Source organism: Rhamphochromis longiceps, linkage group LG6 (assembly GCF_057381845.1).
Source record: "Rhamphochromis longiceps isolate RC_006_pf linkage group LG6, R_longiceps_female_GT1.1, whole genome shotgun sequence".
Classification (NCBI taxonomy): Eukaryota; Metazoa; Chordata; class Actinopteri; order Cichliformes; family Cichlidae; genus Rhamphochromis; species Rhamphochromis longiceps.
Window position 1 is genome coordinate 41,563,657 of NC_140562.1, and position 19,498 is coordinate 41,583,154.

Below are 19,498 nucleotides of genomic sequence, written 5' to 3' on the forward strand. Positions count from 1 at the left end.
TCCATCTACCACCACATTAGCTACTAACAGCAAACATTGGAGCAAAACTAATACAAAAAATTGCAGACAAATAGTTTAATGGCAACTGCTGTGCAAAACGAAAAACTAACCTTAAAGGAAAAAGTGATGCAAAACCTGTAATTTTCATTGAATGTACATTTATGGCCTATTTTGTGTGTCTGTGCACTGCACACAGAAGAATATAAATTTTGTTGTGATATTTGTTCTGCTTTAAACACAAAAGCTGAAATTTTTGTGCTATCTTGCAGACATTTGCACAGAGATGAAGCTGGACTTCCTCAGCACACTGAGCCTCAGTGATATCAGAGTCTCTGTGCCGGACACAGACAAAGTTAGAGAAGCAGAAGATGATAGAAAATGGAGAGAGGAAGAAGGAGGAGGCAGAGAAACTTTGTTCCAGCTCAGGAAAAGATCGAAGAAGCGGCGTTCCTTCATGGAAACCGATTACACGTCCAGGGTGTCGTATCCAGAGCCAGATCCAGAGTCAAAGCAGGCCCTGGCTTCCAAGCGATGTCATAAAAAACATTTGGGAGAAGTCAGCGATGCCCAGATCCTCAGTTCAGATCCTGAACCTTCAGAGCAAACCAAGAATCCTAGCCCCACTGTCTCCTCACTTACTCACTCTGAAGGGGAACCTGCTCAGCTTGAGTCAAAGCCCATTCTGTTAACACTCTGCTCGCGTGCACCAGGTTTTGGTTCTCTTGATCAGCCTAGAGACCCAAAGCCTGCTCCCAAAACCAGGAAACAGGAAATGGAGATGGAACCTGACGCAATGGAGTCCAAATCGGTCACCGATCTGGTGAAATCAGTGTCTCCAACCATCACTGTTGTCCGCTGCCGTGTGGATCCAGACGGAAAGGAGAGTGCCGATCGGAGGGGTGACGGAAAGGAGGAAGGGGAGGGACAGGAGCAGGATAGGGAAGGGAAAGAGGAAGGGAAGCCGGAGTCAGCAGCTTTGACAGGGAATGGACCGTTCACTAGTCATATGTTTTTGCAAGAAATCACTAAACAGGAGATTAAAGAGGAGGAAGAGAAGAAAGAGGGAGTGGGAGCATACTCGTCTAGCTTAAAGAGACCACTTGTGGGTGTGCAGGCGCCACCAGAAATCCACATACTGTCTACATGTTTACCAGACGGGAATAAAAAGGGCAGTAACGGCCTTTTGGTGTCCAGTTTGATTGCACCAGAGGTGAAAGATGCAGAGGAATACATGCTTAAAGGCCCCTCATATTCACCACCACCACCCCCACCTTCATCCCCTCTACCCTCAGTACCAGTCCTTCACAAATCCCAGAGTGGCTGTCTAGTGAAGGAGGAAGAGGGCAGCGAGTACATGGAAATCCAAAACAAAATTACAGCTTCAGATTATATGGAACACAATCCCAAGACAAGCAATTACAAAGAACAGGCACACGTAAAAGTCACAAGCGTTAACGACGATGATGCCATCGGGGCTCTGACCATAAGCGATGAAGTTACAGACAGCACCACTTCTGACAATGTTTTTGATGATGATGATGATGAAGTGAGTAATTCACTGAGTGACAGGAGAGATGACAGGACTAAAGCTACAAAGTGTAGAGCTAAATCAGCAGGTCAAAGCGAGTCACAAATCAAGTCTCGCACAAGAATTCATTCTGATTATACTCGTGCTATAAACTCAATTACAGCAAAGCTCGGAGCTGCAACAAGCGCCACGTCTCCTACTTTTAATTCAGGTGTTGGATTGAAAAGCGAGATCACATTTCTCAGTGCTTTAAATCAAACCGTGGATAAACCCAGAAGTGAAACCCAAAGTGCTGAAGATAAAGAAAGTTTAGTTAGTTCTAAGTTAGAAAAAACTAGCATGGCTACAATCACCGATCTCGCTAAACAACCTACTTCTCCGACTCATTTCCTCTTCCAAACCTGTTCCCCTGCCATCATGGGCCGATTATCTGCATCAACGCTTAGGGGGAAGATTCAACAGCTGCCTCTTTATTTATCACGATCTCAAGAGTCTCTCAGTCAACCCGGGATTGGGAACGTGGCCCAGAGTCCTGCTGAGGACAACACCAAGGAAGAAGCAGAGGTCACCATTAAAGTAACAGACGTTAATGATGTCAAACAAAATGCTGACTTAGAAGTTGGCAACACTGCGGAGTCTGTAGAGTCAGATGATTCGGATACAACGGTCACAGGATCAGAGGTGGACGGGGAGTTTTTTGTAGAGCTAACATCAGCAAAGAGTTTTAATTCAGGGACAGAGGTGAAGGAGGAGGTCAGCTCTGACCTGCCTGTTCAGACTGAGCCTAAGCCCCAACATCGAAATTTGTTGTACTCTGGATCTGATAAGGACACACCAGGACCAATAACAGAGCCCCCAGCCTCCATAGTGAGCCAACTCCAAAGAGATGCCGCAGGTTTAAAGATGGACACTCCTGGTCCCATAAAAGACTCTCCAGAACCAAACTCCAAAGTCACAAGTCCAGATGCAGACGTACCAGGTTATAAAATAACCAATCGATCACCTTCCATCCCTCCTGCAATCGTGGTGACCACAGAGAATCTAAATGGGCCCAGGCTTCCTTTTCAGCCACAGAAAATAAGAAGGACAAGTAGCGACAGGCCTTTAATGGATCTTTGTAGACCTTCAGAGAAAGTTTCAGGCTCACCAAAAACACCTCCTTCAGGCTGCAGAGTATTCACTATCTGTGAGGATCCAACAGAGACAAAGGCCCAGGCCGAGGTGGTGTCTGCTCCACCTCTGAAGTCAGAGTTTGGATGTGGTTCTGTGCTATCTTCTGGATGCGAGTCGATCGTAGAGGGGGTGCAGGTGCCACTGGATGCTTGTGGTTGCCCAGCTGTTTACACAAACTGCTTCGGCAGCGAGGACAGCTTCGATGATGAGCTGACGGTCTACGAGTTCTCCTGCCGCACACAGAGCAGCGGAGTAACGCAGACTTCTGGGGCAGGTCTTCCTCTAATGAGCTCTTCCCCTGTTCCCTCCTTTCTTTCCCCTACGTCCTCCCATTCCCCCTCTTTTCCTCGTTCCATTCTTTTCTCCTCTTCTACCTCTGAGCTCAGCCCTCTCCTCTCGCCTCTCTCCGACACCTCTGACCCTTTCACTTCTCAAACGCACAAGGACACCATGAGTCGGCTGGGTCAGCAGCGCTACCCAGAACCTCCCACGGGTTTCCAAGTACTCCGCTTAGATGTAGACCAGCTTCTTTCCATTCTAGAAAGTAGCAATGCTGACCGATCTGTAGGAGGACACAGAGCTCGTCACCCAAGAGAAACGTGCCCTGCTCACTTTACAGAGAACAAAAGGGTGCTCCAGATGGAAGCACGGCGGCTGATGTCAGGCTGCCAAAAGGTGGTGGGGATCGGACAGAGCCCAGAGGAGATGCTTCACTCTCTGGCCAACAGTTTCCGGACCCTGGTGGAGCTGGCAGGCGTGTGCCTCTGGTTTTCTGGGTGCGACAGGTGTGACCGGAGGAACGCAGAGGCCGTCGCAGGTCTGGCAGATGTGGCCCGCTCATTCAGGGACTTCTGCCTGGCAGCGGAGCGTGCCAGCAGCAAACGCAGCTGCCAGGACCTGAGCACCAAGCTGCTAGCCAAACAGTGCACAGCACTCACCGCCTCAGTCTTCTGCCTCACTCAGCTGTTCCGCACCCTAACTGCACTCTGAGGCGACCACAGCCCTTCAAGAAATTACCTTCAGCCTTGCGACCTGTGGCGTTCAACTCCACATCCGTGAGGTCACCAGTGAGCTCACAGCTGCTGTAGGTGTGGATAAGTGTGACCTGGGACTCTTGGCTTGCGGTGCTGTTCCTAGGAAGCTCAAAAAACTGGGGCCGGTTAACAGTTTTTTTTCTGGTTATCAAGGCAGAGATTGCCGAGGCGCATGTGGTGACTGACTAGCTGTGCACGTACTGTACCAAACAAACCAGATGGATAGCCAAGAGCCAGACTGTAGAGTGCTGCAAGCTTGCATTCCAATATCAAAGCTGATGTACTTGAATGTATTCTATGTTATTATCTGTTTGTTTATTTATTGATTGGTTTATTTAATGAGATACTGCAGTTTGGAAGAAAGGAATGTCAAGGAATAAATATGGAAATGTTTACAGTCATAGACAGAGGAGCAGTGGTGTGTCAAAGTAGTGGGCCTTTTTCACACATGCACAAGCACACATGTAATCGATTCAGAGTAACTCTGACTCATCCATTCATACACTGGCCTTTTATTCAACAGACTGACCATTTTAACTCTTCTGATCATCTGACTGCAGTTTACGGATTCTTATATACTGTATCTTAATAGGACGTCAGTGAAGACTTTTTCTGAATGTTAATGTTTACAAAACCAAAAACTAGTGTGGGACATGATTTGATGATTTCAAGCCTGAAGCCATTTGCTGTTTTATAAACCTAGTAGTGGAATGCTCATGTATGCGCGTTGCAGGATTTTATGAAACGGCACATTGAGTTTTTTGTCCTTTTACACCAACATTTGATAGGATCTGTGGAAACGTCAAAGATTCTCAACATTTTCTTTCATTTATTTTCTCTTTGACTGAAACCTTCCAGTGCATGGTGACGTTACCATTACAGCTCCTTGCATTTATTTCCATATATTAATTTATTTTTGTATATTCCACAACAGTCCGCAGGCTACAGAAGATACTTATCAATAGGTATTTATGGTGTGTGACAGTTCTTGAGTTTCTGATTGCTTTCAAGATTATAAAAACCATCACACCTCTGCTTGAGTTCTGAGGATGAAGAAAAACGACTGTCCCTTATACTAAGTGCATTATTATGAATTTCCCAGTATGACTACAAGTACTACTTGACCAGTGACATAACTTGGCCACAGAATGCAGTATTGTTAGCTTTTTCAGCCTTTGACACATTATGTAGGCTGGTCAGACCCAGTGATTGGTTCACAGCCTCTTCTTAGTTTTCTTTAAAATTTGACACGAAAATTATGTAAAACGCTGATTTGTGGATAAGCTGCTGTATGGCAGCATTTTCACTGGGAATGTTTAACAGTTAAAAGGCTCGACACACAAGACCTGCATGTTCACTGCAGAAATAACCATCAAAACTCGTTTCACCACTTCAGTTCAGGGGATACAGTAAACTGCAAACGGTGTTTCTTTTTATGATAGCAGCCAAAACGCTTTTATTCACATTACTGTTTTGTTTCATTAGGTTCCAATAAGATATTTTCCTGTATTATTTTTTCCAGTTTGCAGAGAAGAATGGGTTTAGTTTTACCATTATCTCCGTGTGGACGTTTCCCTAAAAGTAATGATGGAAAACCTTTTTGTTTTTTAAGTCCTCTGTGCTCACGAAGCATGCTGTTATAATCCATAAAATGCATTGTTATCTCTTCAGGGATTTTATCTGTGAATGACGGATAGATGAAGTCTGTGCTTGCTTTGTAATGCTCAATTCCCACCATTAAAAACTATGTTATGATCTTTTCATGATTCCTTTTATTGTTCATCCAATATCATCTTTGCTGAGTCAGACAGACAATGCAACAGGGGTGCAAACTCTGAGAAGGCGAGGGTGTCCAGATCAGCTTTCTCTCTCGTCCTCCTCAATGCAATATTAGAAGGATACATTTATGATACTAAATATTAGTAATAAGCACTGGCAGCTCTTGTGGTAAGAAAACCAACTTTTGAAGATGAAAAAAGTGGACTCCCCCCTCCTGTGGGTCACAGTGGTTTGGTCCACTCTCTATATCCTTAATCAAAAAGGTGACGTTAGAACAAGGGACAGTATTTACATTCACCACTCAACAGATTAAAACGGTTATAACTATTCTGCATTTTTTTTCTTGGCTGCATTACTTCAAAGTTGAATCTTGTATATTATAGTGTGACCATATTGTTAAGATGCAGCTGCTTAATTCATGTTTCTATATCAGGAAAGAGGAACAGCTGAACATAACACAAACAAAGATAATAAAGAAGAGGGAAAAACAGAAAGTTGAACTAAACTGGGAAAATAATAAAATTAGGGAAAAATCAATCGTCATAGTTCAGTGTGCACATATGAAAGAGACTGGAGATGCTGTGGCATCTGTCACATGTGCTCAGAGTGAACCTGCTCTCATCTGTGACGACAACAAGGCGCCAGTGGCAGTCCTGCCAGTTCTGATGTTCTCTGGCGAATGTCAGTTGATCTGTACCGTGCTGGGCTGTGAGCACGTCCCTCTGAAGCAGGGATGGCAATTATATTTCCCAAGAGTCCACATGAGAAACTGGGATTGTTGTGGAGGGCCCCACGTTGAGTCCTGATTTCTCATACAGCCTCTTGGGGAAATTAATTCCCCGCCCATGCTCTGATTCCATGCTCACAGATTCTGTTTCTAACATTTCCACCAAATACATGCACATGGGTTCACATCACATTTTTCAGGCTTTGCGGTCAGCAGCGACACAGCTGGTGGCATTAAATAGTTTTAGCACTAGAGGGCGGCAGTGCCACCTGATACTGTGTCAGCGCCTCAGGCACGAAGGCATGAGCAGAAACTAAACAAGCTGCTGCGTTTCTTGAGACTTCCCTGAGATTTTTTAAACCCAAATAAACAGAAGTTTAACAATTCTACAAACCTGCTGATAGAGATCATGTGACATGATTGAAAAGACCACATCTACTGCTGTAGTCACCTTAGTCATCAGATCATATGTTGTCTTAACCAGGGGCGATTTTAGCCTATTTTTGGGGGTGCTTCAGCAGCGCCCTTGCTGCCAGAGCGATGGTGGCTGAGCGGAGGTGGAAGTGCCTGGCTTAAAACAGGACATATTAACTGCATTTAACCTTCAGTTAGACAGATTTGCCAACCTCAAGGTGACACGGTGTCTCCATTTTTCTAATCTTTTAATAATATTTTGTACATTTCAAGGACTCTTCTATTTTTGGAGTGTATTTTTATGTATCTGTATTATGTTATACATACACTTTAAAAGTGAATCTCTGTCCAAAAAATGCACTCAGTTTACTTTTTACTCACTATGAGCATCATTCATTATTCTCCCGCAGTAATTAACGTTAGGATATGTATTTTTTTTTTAAAATTCCAATACATTTTTCTTTTGCTGTAGTAGTCTTTAGCAGCATTTAAATAACCTTTATCAGATTTGATGGTTTTGTTACAGACTTTTCAAAAAAGTGTTTTGCTTTTCTTTCACAAATGTGGGGATTAAATTGTGTTAAAGTGTACAAAACAGTGATGTCATGTTTTGTGACGAGGACCCAGGCACAGAGAGACTTGATGAATTTAAGAATCTTATGATTTAATAAAGAAATTCGCAGACTTGCACAGAGAGGGTAAAATTATGATGACTGATAATGGAGATGAAGACAACAGACGATGACAGGGAGGAACAGGGGTTTAAATGCACCAAGGAGACAGTCAGAGGGAACTCGGGACAACTGGAGACATTTAAGGATGCAGGGACTGACAGAGACAGGGAAGAAGTCTCATCGTGACGAGTAAAGTTTACCTTGCCTGGACGGGCAGCTCTCTGGGTGCTCAGCACCCCCAAGCCTCTGATCCTAGAATCGCCCCTGGTCTTAACCCTATTTATCACAATGACAAAAAAATAACCAAACACTACTTAATTTATTGATTTGATTTTCGGCAAGCTAAGCTGCTTTTTGTGCACTCAGTCATGTTGCCAGTTAACTTGTTTAGTATCACTTACTTTTCCAGCGTTTTGCGTGCCATCTCAACTTTTCGGGGGGACTTATTCTTGTCTCAAACATGTTGTCAATTCCAAAATGAGCCAATATATATCATGAAATGGTAAAACATCTCAGTTTAAACAATTTTCAAACAGTTTTCTGTAAATAAAATATGAATAAAGTGAAATATTGTTTATATTTTACACAGAGTTCCAGCGTCTTTGGAACTGGGCTTTGGTCTGGATCCTTAATACAGAGGAAACTTAACTTCGAACAGAGTTTTGGATGATGTTTGGTTGCTCCTACCATGAAGAACAAATAATGTATGTAGCTCATCCTGTACCATTCAACTTATATCTGTCTTACTTCTGTGCAGACTACCTTTATGTACCAGCTGCAAGAGCAGTGTCTTTTGAAATCATTTGCTAAATGGTAAATGGCCTGTGTTTGTATAGCGCTTTACTTAGTATCTAAGGACCCCAAAGCGATTACTGTCTGCTAATGCATAGCCTCTGATGTGAAATCCAATAATAGCCCAATTGAAGTGTTTGGATCTCTGCTGATGTTTATAGTGATATGTTTGACACTTAAAATTCTGTGCTATATAAGCAACAATGAAAACGTGATTATGTATTTCTTTAAGTATTTTAAACAAAATTATCTCATTTGAATCTTTGCTGTGGCACAGCATAGAGAAGTAAACGTGCAGGGTGCAACACACATACAGGGTTCTTTCTGCATTACATCAAAAGGAAGCCAAGAGGACATTGATGGGTGTGTGTGTGTGTGTGTGTGTGTGTGTGTGTGTGTGTGTGTGTGTGTGTGTGTGTGTGTGTGAGAGAGAGAGAGAGAGAGAGAGAGCTGAGATCTTTAGTCAGCAGGCTGTTAAAATGACATTCACACACTTTTTCCATCAGCTTTGATACAATTGTTTTCATAGTATTCCGATTAAAATCCTTCATACGTCAATCAGCAGTTTCCCAGTTTGTTTGTTGTTGTTGTTTGTTTGTTTTTTGTCTCCATACATGTCTGCAGATATCTCCATGAAAATGGAACAGCTGTCTTTACAGTATGACAAGCCTTTTTTTTTTTTACATTCTTCAGGACCATATTCGGCATTGGTCTCGTGATTCTGCTCGTGAGCGTGACGTGGCTGCAATGAAAGCAGAGGAAGACGATGTGGAATAATCTCACAAAAAGCCTGCCCGTATTTTTTTTTAAAATAAACTCCAAAACATAAATCACACACTGTTGTTTTGAAGACGTTTTTGTTTTAGCTTTGTTTGTTTGTTTTTGTAATAAAACACACTCATGTTTATCGTCAACAGCGTTTCCTAGACATTTACGTCACATATCGCGTCACGTTTCAGTGGAAGCACGAGGGGATTTCAGTGGATTTCTCCGCGTGGATCAAGCTGTGGGATATCTGCTGTGCCTGACATGTGTCCGTGACTGCAGGGGACGAGGCCGTAAATGGTGTCTGGGATCCAAGTCGGTTTAGAGCGTTTCGTTTCCTGGTCATGGAAGGTCTAGAACCGGTTACCGATTATTTAAGGGAAGTGAACGGACACTTGAATGAACTTCAGAGCTCCGGTGAAGGATGCTCTCCTTGCCGTAAGAGCACCCGTTGTTTGATCCCGCCGGTGTACTGGAATGAGCTGCTACAGCTTGTTAAACTGGCAGGACCGGTGGTAAGACGCATTATTGAGGCACTGAAAAATTATTTATTCCCAACAGTAAAGATGAAATTTTAAAAACCTGCTTCATTTTAAGCTAGTTCTGACCTGAGTGCAACTCCTGTAACAGTCTCGCAAATAAGACCTTTCCAATCTGGTTATGAAATGAAAAGTCAACACTCGGACATAAAGTCTTATTTTTTATTTTTTTTGCTTACTGAATGTTAAATCTTTTATAGCCTTCTGACATTCAGGCCTGAGTTACAACATGCTGCATACTGTTTAATGCTTTGATTCCACATAGCTGTATTAAAAATCAGCATTATAACTAGACTGTTGCACGTTTTACTAATTGAATGTGTTAAATCTGTTTATCAGAAAGTGGCAGGATCCTGCACGACAGAAGATAAAACACTAAAAATAGAAACTTTAACAAAATAATTTAAATTAAGTTAAATATCTCAATAAGAGACAAAGTGATGAAAATTATAAAATTCAAAAAGGTATATATATAAAAAAAAAAAAATACACATGCCTGCTTATTTCCCCTTAAATGATGCCACATTTCTGGGTGGTGCCCATCAAAAACTTAACAGCTTATTCTGCTATTGACTCGTGTTTTGAGTTTCTGGTACTCTAGATGCTGACAATCGGGTGCCTGATTGAAGCCTGATTGGCAGCAGCTGTGAGGGGACAGTTGGTGTCTGCTCCAAGCCGGCCATGTTTGACTGATCTGGATAGGACCTGTGCCTTGAAGGGCAAATTCAAGCTGGTGGTCTGCAGAATCAGGTTGCAGAATTATTTAGAGTGAGCCCTAGTACCATCTCCAATATAACGGGGAATGGTATAAGAACGGTCATAGCGAAGCATTGCGACAATAAAGAAAAGATCCACTGAACACATTTCTTTGCTTTTTATGCAGTTTATTTATTGTAGTGGTTTACACATTACAGGCTAAAAGCCTAACAGGCTAAAGAGACACAAATCTGCCCTCTTTGGTGACCTGTTGTGAACAAGTTAGGAAAGTAAAAAAAAATTAAACATCAGTCTGAAAATTGATAGTTTTTCAAGTTTCAGGCCAGCAGCATCAGCATGTTATTTTTCATATGTAAAAATGTATAACACTGTTTTAAAACACACACTTGGTCATTTAAACACTAACCATAAACAAACACACTTGTACAGTCATACTTGCGTACTTTATTGAAGCACAGAAAGAAAATTTCATGTCACAACATTTTAACAGTTCTAAATTAAATTCTTGGCTCAAATAATCTTGGTTTGTCCTTACGTCGGTATTAAATGATGAATTTGACTTCTGGTGCCTTCCTAGAAGCCTGATCTGTGCGTTTAAAAATATATGATGTTAAAAAAGACGGCAAGAAGTTTAGAAGCGAGTATATCATGAGCTATTTCTGACTAATGAAAATTCTAATGAAACAGTTCTTCCTTATTTATTTATTTATGATCTGCTGGATAATAATGATGCGTTTGATTTTGTTTTCCCAGCTCATTTCTCAGCTGATGGTCTACATGATCAGTACAGTCAGTATGGTGTTCTGTGGTCACATGGGGAGAACTGAGCTTGCAGGAGTGTCACTAGCAGCTGCGGTAAGGAGACGCACGTGAGGCGTACATCAGCTCTTTTCTGTCGCTGCCTTCTGTAAGTCTTCATTTGGATTCTGAACACATGCTTTTTTAAATGAATGTATCTATTTATTTGCAGGTGGTTAACGTCAGTGGTATTTCTGTTGGCACTGGTTTATCAGCAACTTGTGATACCCTGATATCTCAGGTTGGGGCCTATGTTTTTTAAACAACTTAACAAGGAGATTGTGGTATCAAGTTTGTTTTCCTGAACTGTTACTTTGTCATGTGATCAGTAAGTCTTTGTCTGAATGTTTCATGCAGACGTATGGGAGCGGTAACTTGAAGCGAGTCGGTGTGATTCTCCAGAGGGGAGTTCTGATTCTGCTGCTGGCCTGTTTCCCCTGCTGGGCCGTCCTCATCAACACTGAGCCCCTCTTACTCGCAGTGGAACAGAGTCCGGAGGTCGCCAGGTAAGTTCAACAGGAACAGCTAGAGCAGAATTAGACAAATTCATAATTATCATCTGTAAATGCACAATATATACTTTAAGTCAAAATCTGCACTACAGTAGAAGTAAAGCAGATGTGGTAGATCAAAAGATTTGCGACATTAATGTGCAGCTGACAAATCTGCAGCAACTCTGCAGGTCTTGCATGTCAAAATGTCTGAGAAATGTTTCAAGCACCTTTTTGAATTTAGGCCATAAAGAATCAAATCAGTTTTGTAGGCAAAGAGCACTTGTAATCACACCTGCATTGTAGATATGTAGTTTTTTCACACATTGTGTTTGTCTCTCTGGCCTGAAGTCTCGCCCAGATGTATGTGAAAATCTTCATGCCTGCTCTCCCGGTGAGTTTGATGCATTCAGTTTTCCCTCATGATCCTGTGTGTGAACGCACAAGCTAATGGTGGAAGCTATCAGTAAAATCAGAGAATGTCTAAAAGGGAGAACACCCACTCTGAGCACTTCCTGTTTCGTAAGGGACACTTGCGAAATCATCCAAAATGAACCGGGCCTTAGGGAGGTGAACCACAAAAATGGAACTCTATTTTTTTTAAATGAGCTGTCTCAACGATCCACACAAGATTTGCCTTACTGTTGAACCCATGACATACATGAAACAAACGTAAAATAAAATATGTCAACAATATTAGTCAAACAGGACATAAGTTGCAGTTTACTGATCTTATATCACCTCCTTGATTGTATGTATCAGTTTTAAAATTTTAATAGCTATCCAATTAAAGTTTTTAAACACATTACAAAGTAACAATATACAAAGTTCTTAGAAACAATAGTTACAATCGGCAATCATACAAGAATCAACAGATGTGTTCAAAGACAAAAAAATGTTCAAACTTTTTGTCTGTTTTCTATCTCCAGGCTGCTTTTATGTACCAACTGCTTGGGAAGTATCTACAAAATCAGGTCCAGTATCCTAACATAAGACATGTATGACATTCATGACATGTAACAAAGTTAAGTTTAAATGGAAAACGTTTTGCTCTTCGTTACAGGGAATTATGTGGCCTCAGGTTATAACTGGAGCAATTGGAAATGTCTTCAATGTTGTCATCAACTACGTCTTCCTCTATCCCCTGGAGCTGGGTGTTGCGTGAGTTTTTTTTTTTGTTTGTTTTTTGTTTTAATCACTTTTGAATGATAAGTGGTTAGAAGGGTGCAGATATGTGTCTTTAAGTGTTTCACGGGAATGGTGTGTTAAAGCTTTAAAACAAAAACAAAAAAACAATTATTTAGTGATTTAGATTTTGAACCTGAGAGTCCATCACATAGTTCCAGTGGCACATCTGGACATTTCTTAGATTAGCAAAGACAGTGAAGTATAACTGTGCTCAAAACTGTAAACCTATTGATTCTGATAGATCCCTGACTTTTACTCAGGTATACTTACAGTATAGAATCCTTCCAGTTGATCTAATCTGGCAAAACCATAAAATCATAAAAAAAAAAATGTGCAGGAGAAGAAAAAACTCAAAGCAATTATGAAATGTTATTTTAAGACTGTCTAATTTAACTGCTTTTGTGGACGCTTTGTACATGTTTTAATCTTGATATTTTCCATTCATACTGTGTCGTTATATTTCTTAATAAGTGCCTACTTCTATTTTTGGTCACTTCTTCTGCTCATGGTACTACTGAAGTGGATCTGCAGCAGCCAATGCCATGTCACAGTATTTGCTGGCTTTGTTCCTATGTGCTTACATCTGCTGGAAGGGTCTACACAAAGCCACATGGGGAGGTCAGTTTTCTTGACCACAGCGTGATCTTCGAGTGAATGTTTAAAAAGCTGGCCGTCTTTTAATGGTGTTTGTTTTGTTTTTTTCTTCAAACTTCTGCTGCAGGTTGGACGCTTGACTGTCTGCAAGAGTGGGGTCTCTTCATCAAGCTGGCTATTCCCAGTATGCTCATGATTTGCTTGTCCTGGTGGATATTTGAAATCGGAGGATTCCTGGCTGGTGTGATAAGTGAGGTTGAGCTGGGAGCTCAGTCCATAGCATACCAACTCTGCATTGTAGCTTATATGGTAACTTTTTTTCATTTTTACCTTTCCTGTTTTTGGAGAGACTATTTCATCCATCCATTTATTTTCTATTGTTTTCATGAAACAGTGAAATTAATAACCTTAATAACCCCATTAATAACCTTTTAAATTAATCTTAGCTATAAAAATGCTTTAAAATATCTTAATAATCCTTCATAAGAACATATTTTATAAAAAGATTATAACAAAAAAATCTTTGTATAATCTATACTTGAGAAGAAGGACTTTGATCCCTTTAAGCATGACCACCATACAACTCTGTATTCCTGATGAATAAAGGACAATGAATGTGGGATTGTAAAATCAGTGACTGTTCACCTGCTGCATGGTTTACTTCCAGTTTGTGCAGCACACTGCACATGCTCATCAATGCTCACCACTCCAAGGGAACATTGTTGGATTATATGCAATGCAGCGCTGCAGCCCAGGAAAACTACCAGCCTTATTGGCAGTTTCCTTCTGTTCTTCTAATGAAGTTGGCAGTAGTTGCTTTGGTTTCTTTGTGTGTTTCTTCGTGTGTGTGTGTTTGTGTTGTCTTCATCCTAATGGCAGTTTTATTTGAGCTTGTGCAAGTTTACACTACAACAAATCAGACTGGCTCTAGCATCTCTTGTTGTTTTCGTCTGTTTCTAATCTTTGTGCTAAGATAACGAGCTTCTAGCTCTACTTTTGAACTTATCATACCAATGTGGTAGTGGTGCCATGTCCCTTTAAACTAACTTTAATGAGATCATTTATTTTCATGAAATTCAATACTTCACATTATCACTGTGTAAATACATATCTTTTCACAGAGCCCACTGGGATTCTCTGTTGCTGCCAGTGTGAGAGTTGGAAATGCTCTTGGTGCAGGAAATCCAAAGCAGGCCGTGCTATCGTGCAAAGTCTCTATCATCTGTGCATGTAAGAAACGAGTAATCTTAAAAAGAAATAATTGAAAGCAAACGGCTGGTTACATGTGTTATCAACACGTATGCAAACAGTCCCTGAAAACACAGGTCGTGTCTTCACCTTCTCTCTTTGAAATTTCTACATGTGAGCTGTTCTCTCACGCTGTGCATTTTACTTTGTTTGTGCACCACAGTGGCAGTTGCCTGTTTGGTTGGGGCTTTCATCATCTCTACCAAGAACGTCATTGGCTACATTTTCACCTCCGAGCAGTGAGTGCACTCACAGACACACACTCAGTTTTACTTTGTTGCAGACACGTGGATGTCTAGCTGAGTCTGTGATGTTACACAAGTCCATTCAGACTATTATACATTATCTGTGGTCATCGTCTTCATGTTGATGCACAACGGTGATCTGTGACTGTTTAATGTTTAGCAGGTAGGTCCCTTTAACAAATCCTTCAGTTTATAGTTAGTGTTCATCCTGTGAGGCACCCAGACCCAGACTTCAAATACAGTGATGTGAAAACGTTTTTGCCTCCTTCCTCATTTCCTATTCTTTTTGTATATTTGTCACACTTAAATATCTCAGCTCATCAAACAAATTTAAGTGGTAGACAAAGATAACACAAACACAAAATGCAGTTTCTAAATGATGGTGTTTATTAAGGGGGAAAAATCCAAACCTACATGGCACTAAGTGGAAAAATTAATTGCCCTCTCCTGTTATAGCATAAATTAACTGTGGTGTATCACATCTTTGGTTTAATTCCTCTAGCAACACCCAGGCCTGATTACTCTCACACCTACTCTCAATCAAGAGATCACTTAAATACGACCTGCCTGACAAAGTGGCAGATATCTAAGGAAATTCAGGAACAAATGAGAAACAAAGCAACTGAGATCTCTCAGTCTGAAATAGGCTATGAAGCCATTTCTGAAGCTGTGGGACTCCAGAGAACCACAGTGAGAGCCCTTATACATAAATGGCAAAAACATGGCACATTGGTGAACCTTTCCAGGAGTGGCCGGCCAACCAAAATTATCCCAAGAGCCCAGCAAAAAGTGTGGTGGCACAAAACACTAAATCTTCCTAATGTGTGAAGCACGGTGGAGGTGCTATTATGCTTCGAGGCTTGTTCTCTCGGGGGCCAGAGGCCTTTTAAACAATTCCAACTTAATTAAAAGCAGATTTATAGGAGAATGTGACAGGGGTGAAGCATGAGCTGAATATTGTAAAGATGATGGCAAGATGATGACTGAAAGCATATAGGGGTTTTTGAAAATCCAAGTCAGTGCTGATTTTAACCCAACTGAAGCCAATCCTGTGGCATTCCCCGAAAATGGCTGTTTAATTATAACAATTATTTATAAACTGGGAGACTTGACACAGTAGCCATCCTTGCAATTGTGGAAATCATACAAGTGGTTCAAGTAAATGTCTGTAACTAGTTTTGAGATTCTTGCTCCAAAGGGAGATTCAACAATTTACTAAATGAAAGAGATCAGTTGCTTTTATGAGCAGTGTGAGTGGTTACTCGGTATATTCAATAAACACTCGAGACTGTCTATTTTTGGTTTTTTCAAATTGCCTTTATCATTAAGTACCTGGGCTCAACCATGAATAACTGGACCTTTAACGAAGATTGGACAATTTCAAGGAATCAAGGAAGGAAAACTAACACTTAATAATAAACTATATTGCCACTTTTTTTATTATGTTTAATGTTATGGTCTTACTAAATAATTAAGTCAAGCAGCTGAAGCACGCTCAATAAACTCCGCAGTGAGGAATAACAATGTCAGGTTCAAATGCAGTTTGACTGCTGCAGTTGAACTTGTTCCTTTTATTGGTTTGCTGACTAGAGATAGATGTTACATTGAAAGCATGAATATCAATTTAAAGTATGTTTCTAAAAACCCTTTTAAAGGTCTTATTTCTATATCTTTATAGAGACATCATTCAGAGGGTTGCTGATGTCATGCTTATATTTGGATTCATGCACATCTGTGATGCCATTGCGGTGAGAAATCATGCAGAATAACCATTCACAAAGCACGTGAGACATCCGCATGACCAGTGTTTGATACTTGCAGGGCGTGGCTGCAGGTGTTCTTAGAGGTGTGGGGAAACAGCTGATTGGTGCTTTGTGTAATTTTGTTGCATTCTACTTCATTGGCTTCCCCATTGGTGTGTCCCTGATGTTCGCAGCAAACATGGGGATTGTAGGTAAAACCAAACTGTGTGTGTGTGTGTGTTACTCTGTCTCAGAGGATTTGTTTAGAAGCTTTCAGGAACTTTTTTTTTTTTTTTTTTTTTTTGATCGGTGACAGGACTTTGGACAGGACTTGTCATTTGCCTCTTACTTCAGATGATATTTTACGTCACTTTTTTGTGCAAACTTGATTGGAAAAAGGCTTCAGAAGATGTGAGTAGCTACATCAGTTGCTTTAAGTTTAAAGCTTTCTTATTTGAAGCTAAAATGTACAATCAGTGTCTTTGATGTCTGTGATCAGGCTCTTGTGAGAGCAGGGGTTCACATCACAAAGGAAAATGCAACAGCTGAGCTGGAACACTCAGGTAAGAACTGGTAATAAGAAACAGTCTTGCTTTGAGGCTCGCATGAACGTTTTGGGTTAATCTCAAATACTCTCTCTTTCTAACTGCCCCAAACCTCTAGATTCACATCAGAGTCAGGCCCAGGTCAGTGGAGCTGAGTCTGCGTGTTTGAGTGCTGAGGGAGGAAACACAGACCCAACTGTAGCCAGTTCAGGCAGTAGAGCCTTCACCACCACCACAGTGGGAGATGTTCTGTCTGTACCACAGTTGGCTGTATGGCGTGGTTTGGCATTAATAATCATGATCATCATCCTTCTTGCTGGAATAATCATCAGTCACTTTCTAATGAAGCTGTTAAAATGATGGATTTTTGAGTGTCATAGGGCTGCTCATCAGCTTGACCATACTGAGAATCTACTCCAGTCTTCAGCTCTGTGCAGCTTCCAGAAACTCTTTGATTTCCTGGTCTGCAGCCCTCTCATATTTTCTTTACTGCACACCAAAAGAGCGGATGCTAACGTCAGGCCAAATTCACATTTAGAATTTCTTGTATCAGGTATCAAAACCCAAAGACTGTATACAAAAGATGGATGATGCTTTCAGGTCTGAAATGTGATACCTAAAGTGTCTTACATGTGCATTCTCTATAACAGACAGCAGCAAGCAATTCTTCTGCTTGTTCTGCTTGCCCCAGTAAACATTTTCTCACCTGTGGCTCTGTCACAGGTGTTACATCTTATTAAATACAACATCATGTTCACTTAGGAAATTATGGTCCCATTAGCATCGCAAAGGAAAAAGGCAGTTATGCACTTCACTGTATGAGTATACAGTCTCACTTGGTTTCTTAGTGAGTCACCACTCAGTCCTTCTGTCAGTTTTCAAAACACGAAGATTGCAAAGGCTAAAATGTGAAGCTCTGAGTAACTTGTTTACTATCCAACAAGGGGCATCCAGCATCCAATTTTAGTATGCAGTCTATGAGGAAATCTGCTTCGTTCGTTAGTGAGTGAGTGAGTGAGTGAGTTAGTTTACTATTAATTGTAAGCAAATGGAAAATGTGTATTTTCTGGGTGGAAACAAGGAACTTAAACAAGGAACTTAAACTTAAATGCCAGCATTTTTCACGAGAACAAACATTTCACTGCACAATGTCTTCTTATATCTTCCTTTTGCTTCAAAAGACCATACTATGGACTTTTTTTTTTCAATAGATGTATCAGAGAGATCTTTATTTTCATGATCGGTTTAGGCTTTAAACGAATAGATGAAGGTCTGTTTAGTCAGTGTTGAGACTTTGCTGAACAAATACATTTTTGAGTCATCTGCCATTCTTTTCTATTTCCTCTGTTGTTTTGATGTTTTTGAGTTCCTTCTGTTGGAAATCTGAAAATAAAGAGTTTACTGTTTAATAGTGAAGCATTAAACAATCACAAACTTGTAGCCATACTGGGTGGCTTTTAAGTGTGAGCGTGTATGAATAAATAACTCCTGAACAAAAAGAGGCTTTTCATGAAGCAAGCTTCAAAAAGTTGGCTTATGTAGGGAAATTCCACATTAACAGCAGCTCCATAAAACCCATTTAGAAATGACTGTAGGTCATCAGTCTCATCTCTGGGACAAACAGAGGTCTCATCAATTCACAATAAAGAAACCTGATCCTGTTGATCAGTAGCAATGAGCTCAGCCACCCGTGGAAATGACTTCTGTCCCACTCAACCCCCCTCTTGGTTCAGTCATTTTCGCCAGTTTCCAGATCATCTGTCATGAATGACCGTGTTCCCTTTCTGCATAATCACTGTTAAAAAGTAACTTGTTGCACAGACTGTCACGTAGTCAGGCCCAGACACATTATGTATGATTTGCATTTTGAGCTCTGTTTCATAACTATGACCATTTGTTGGAAATGTCATTTAAACATATACCATGCAGTGAAAAATTTCCCCCTTCCTGAGATCTTTTTCTTTTAATTTTTGCATATGTAAAAGGTTTAGGATTATCAAACAAATTTTAATATTGACAAAGCTCATCCAAGTAAGTACAAACTAAAGTTTTTAGAAGATCTTATTTATTAAGGTGAAAAACAACTTTCCAAATATACATGGTCCTATGTCCAAAAAGCGACTTTCCCCCTTTGCTAAATCATGAATTAAGTGTGACTAACTGCATTTTTTTTTTTTTTTTTTTTTTTTTTTTTTTTTTTGCAAGCTGATTTTAATTCCTCCACAGTGACGTGAATAACTCATTGCCAGTTCTTTACTACGGCGACTGTAGACCGCTGGAACAGCTGTGGCTCGCAGACACAGTGTGTGCCAAACTGCGGTTTATGTGTAACAGTTTGTGTTTGGTGAAATTTGCTGAGCAGTTTCAGACACTACATTTGAAGTTAGCTGCCCCTTGCTTACTTTGTACTTCTGTAGCACCAGCTACATGATGAAACGGCTCCATTAACTGAAGGTGCTCACTTTAACCACCAGCTGTAAAGACTATCCTTGTGGAAATGCTGTG

At 40.7% G+C, this 19,498-nt stretch overlaps 2 protein-coding genes across 5 annotated transcripts in view; both read left to right on the plus strand.

Moving 5' to 3' along the window:
- frmpd1a (FERM and PDZ domain containing 1a) overlaps nucleotides 1-5,482 on the plus strand; it is a 57,446-nt gene extending 51,964 nt beyond the window's left edge. For all 3 annotated transcript variants that reach the window (XM_085410750.1, XM_085410752.1, XM_085410753.1), the window contains one exon: nucleotides 270-5,482. In XM_085410750.1, coding sequence (XP_085266876.1) covers nucleotides 270-3,691 — 3,422 coding nt within the window. In that variant the 3' untranslated portion in view covers nucleotides 3,692-5,482. The remainder of the gene's footprint in view (nucleotides 1-269) is intronic.
- Nucleotides 5,483-9,055: 3,573 nt separating this feature from the next.
- LOC146668762 (multidrug and toxin extrusion protein 1-like) lies at nucleotides 9,056-18,439 on the plus strand. Of its 2 annotated transcripts, none has more exons than XM_085410770.1 (16): nucleotides 9,056-9,401; nucleotides 10,896-10,997; nucleotides 11,113-11,181; nucleotides 11,298-11,446; nucleotides 11,783-11,825; nucleotides 12,361-12,405; nucleotides 12,495-12,592; nucleotides 13,140-13,237; nucleotides 13,341-13,522; nucleotides 14,335-14,443; nucleotides 14,625-14,700; nucleotides 16,385-16,454; nucleotides 16,528-16,660; nucleotides 16,765-16,859; nucleotides 16,948-17,011; nucleotides 17,112-18,439. In XM_085410770.1, the coding sequence occupies exons 1-16, from the start codon at nucleotides 9,231-9,233 to the stop codon at nucleotides 17,351-17,353; spliced, it is 1,746 nt and encodes a 581-aa protein (XP_085266896.1). In that variant the 5' UTR covers nucleotides 9,056-9,230; the 3' UTR covers nucleotides 17,354-18,439. The 2 variants fall into 2 exon arrangements, with proteins under 2 accessions (XP_085266896.1, XP_085266897.1); XM_085410771.1 differs by lacking the exon at nucleotides 9,056-9,401 and adding an exon at nucleotides 9,412-10,175.
- The last annotated feature ends 1,059 nt before the right edge of the window (nucleotides 18,440-19,498 follow it).

Excerpts from the sequence above, each read along its gene's own strand:
- LOC146668762 (XM_085410770.1), top strand. The coding sequence starts at position 9,231 with ATGGAAGGTCTAGAACCGGTTACCGATTATTTAAGGGAAGTGAACGGA. Across the intron at positions 13,238-13,340 it reads ACACAAAGCCACATGGGGAG|GTTGGACGCTTGACTGTCTG; the intron begins GTCAGTTTTCTT and ends CTTCTGCTGCAG. Across the intron at positions 13,523-14,334 it reads TCTGCATTGTAGCTTATATG|AGCCCACTGGGATTCTCTGT; the intron begins GTAACTTTTTTT and ends ATCTTTTCACAG.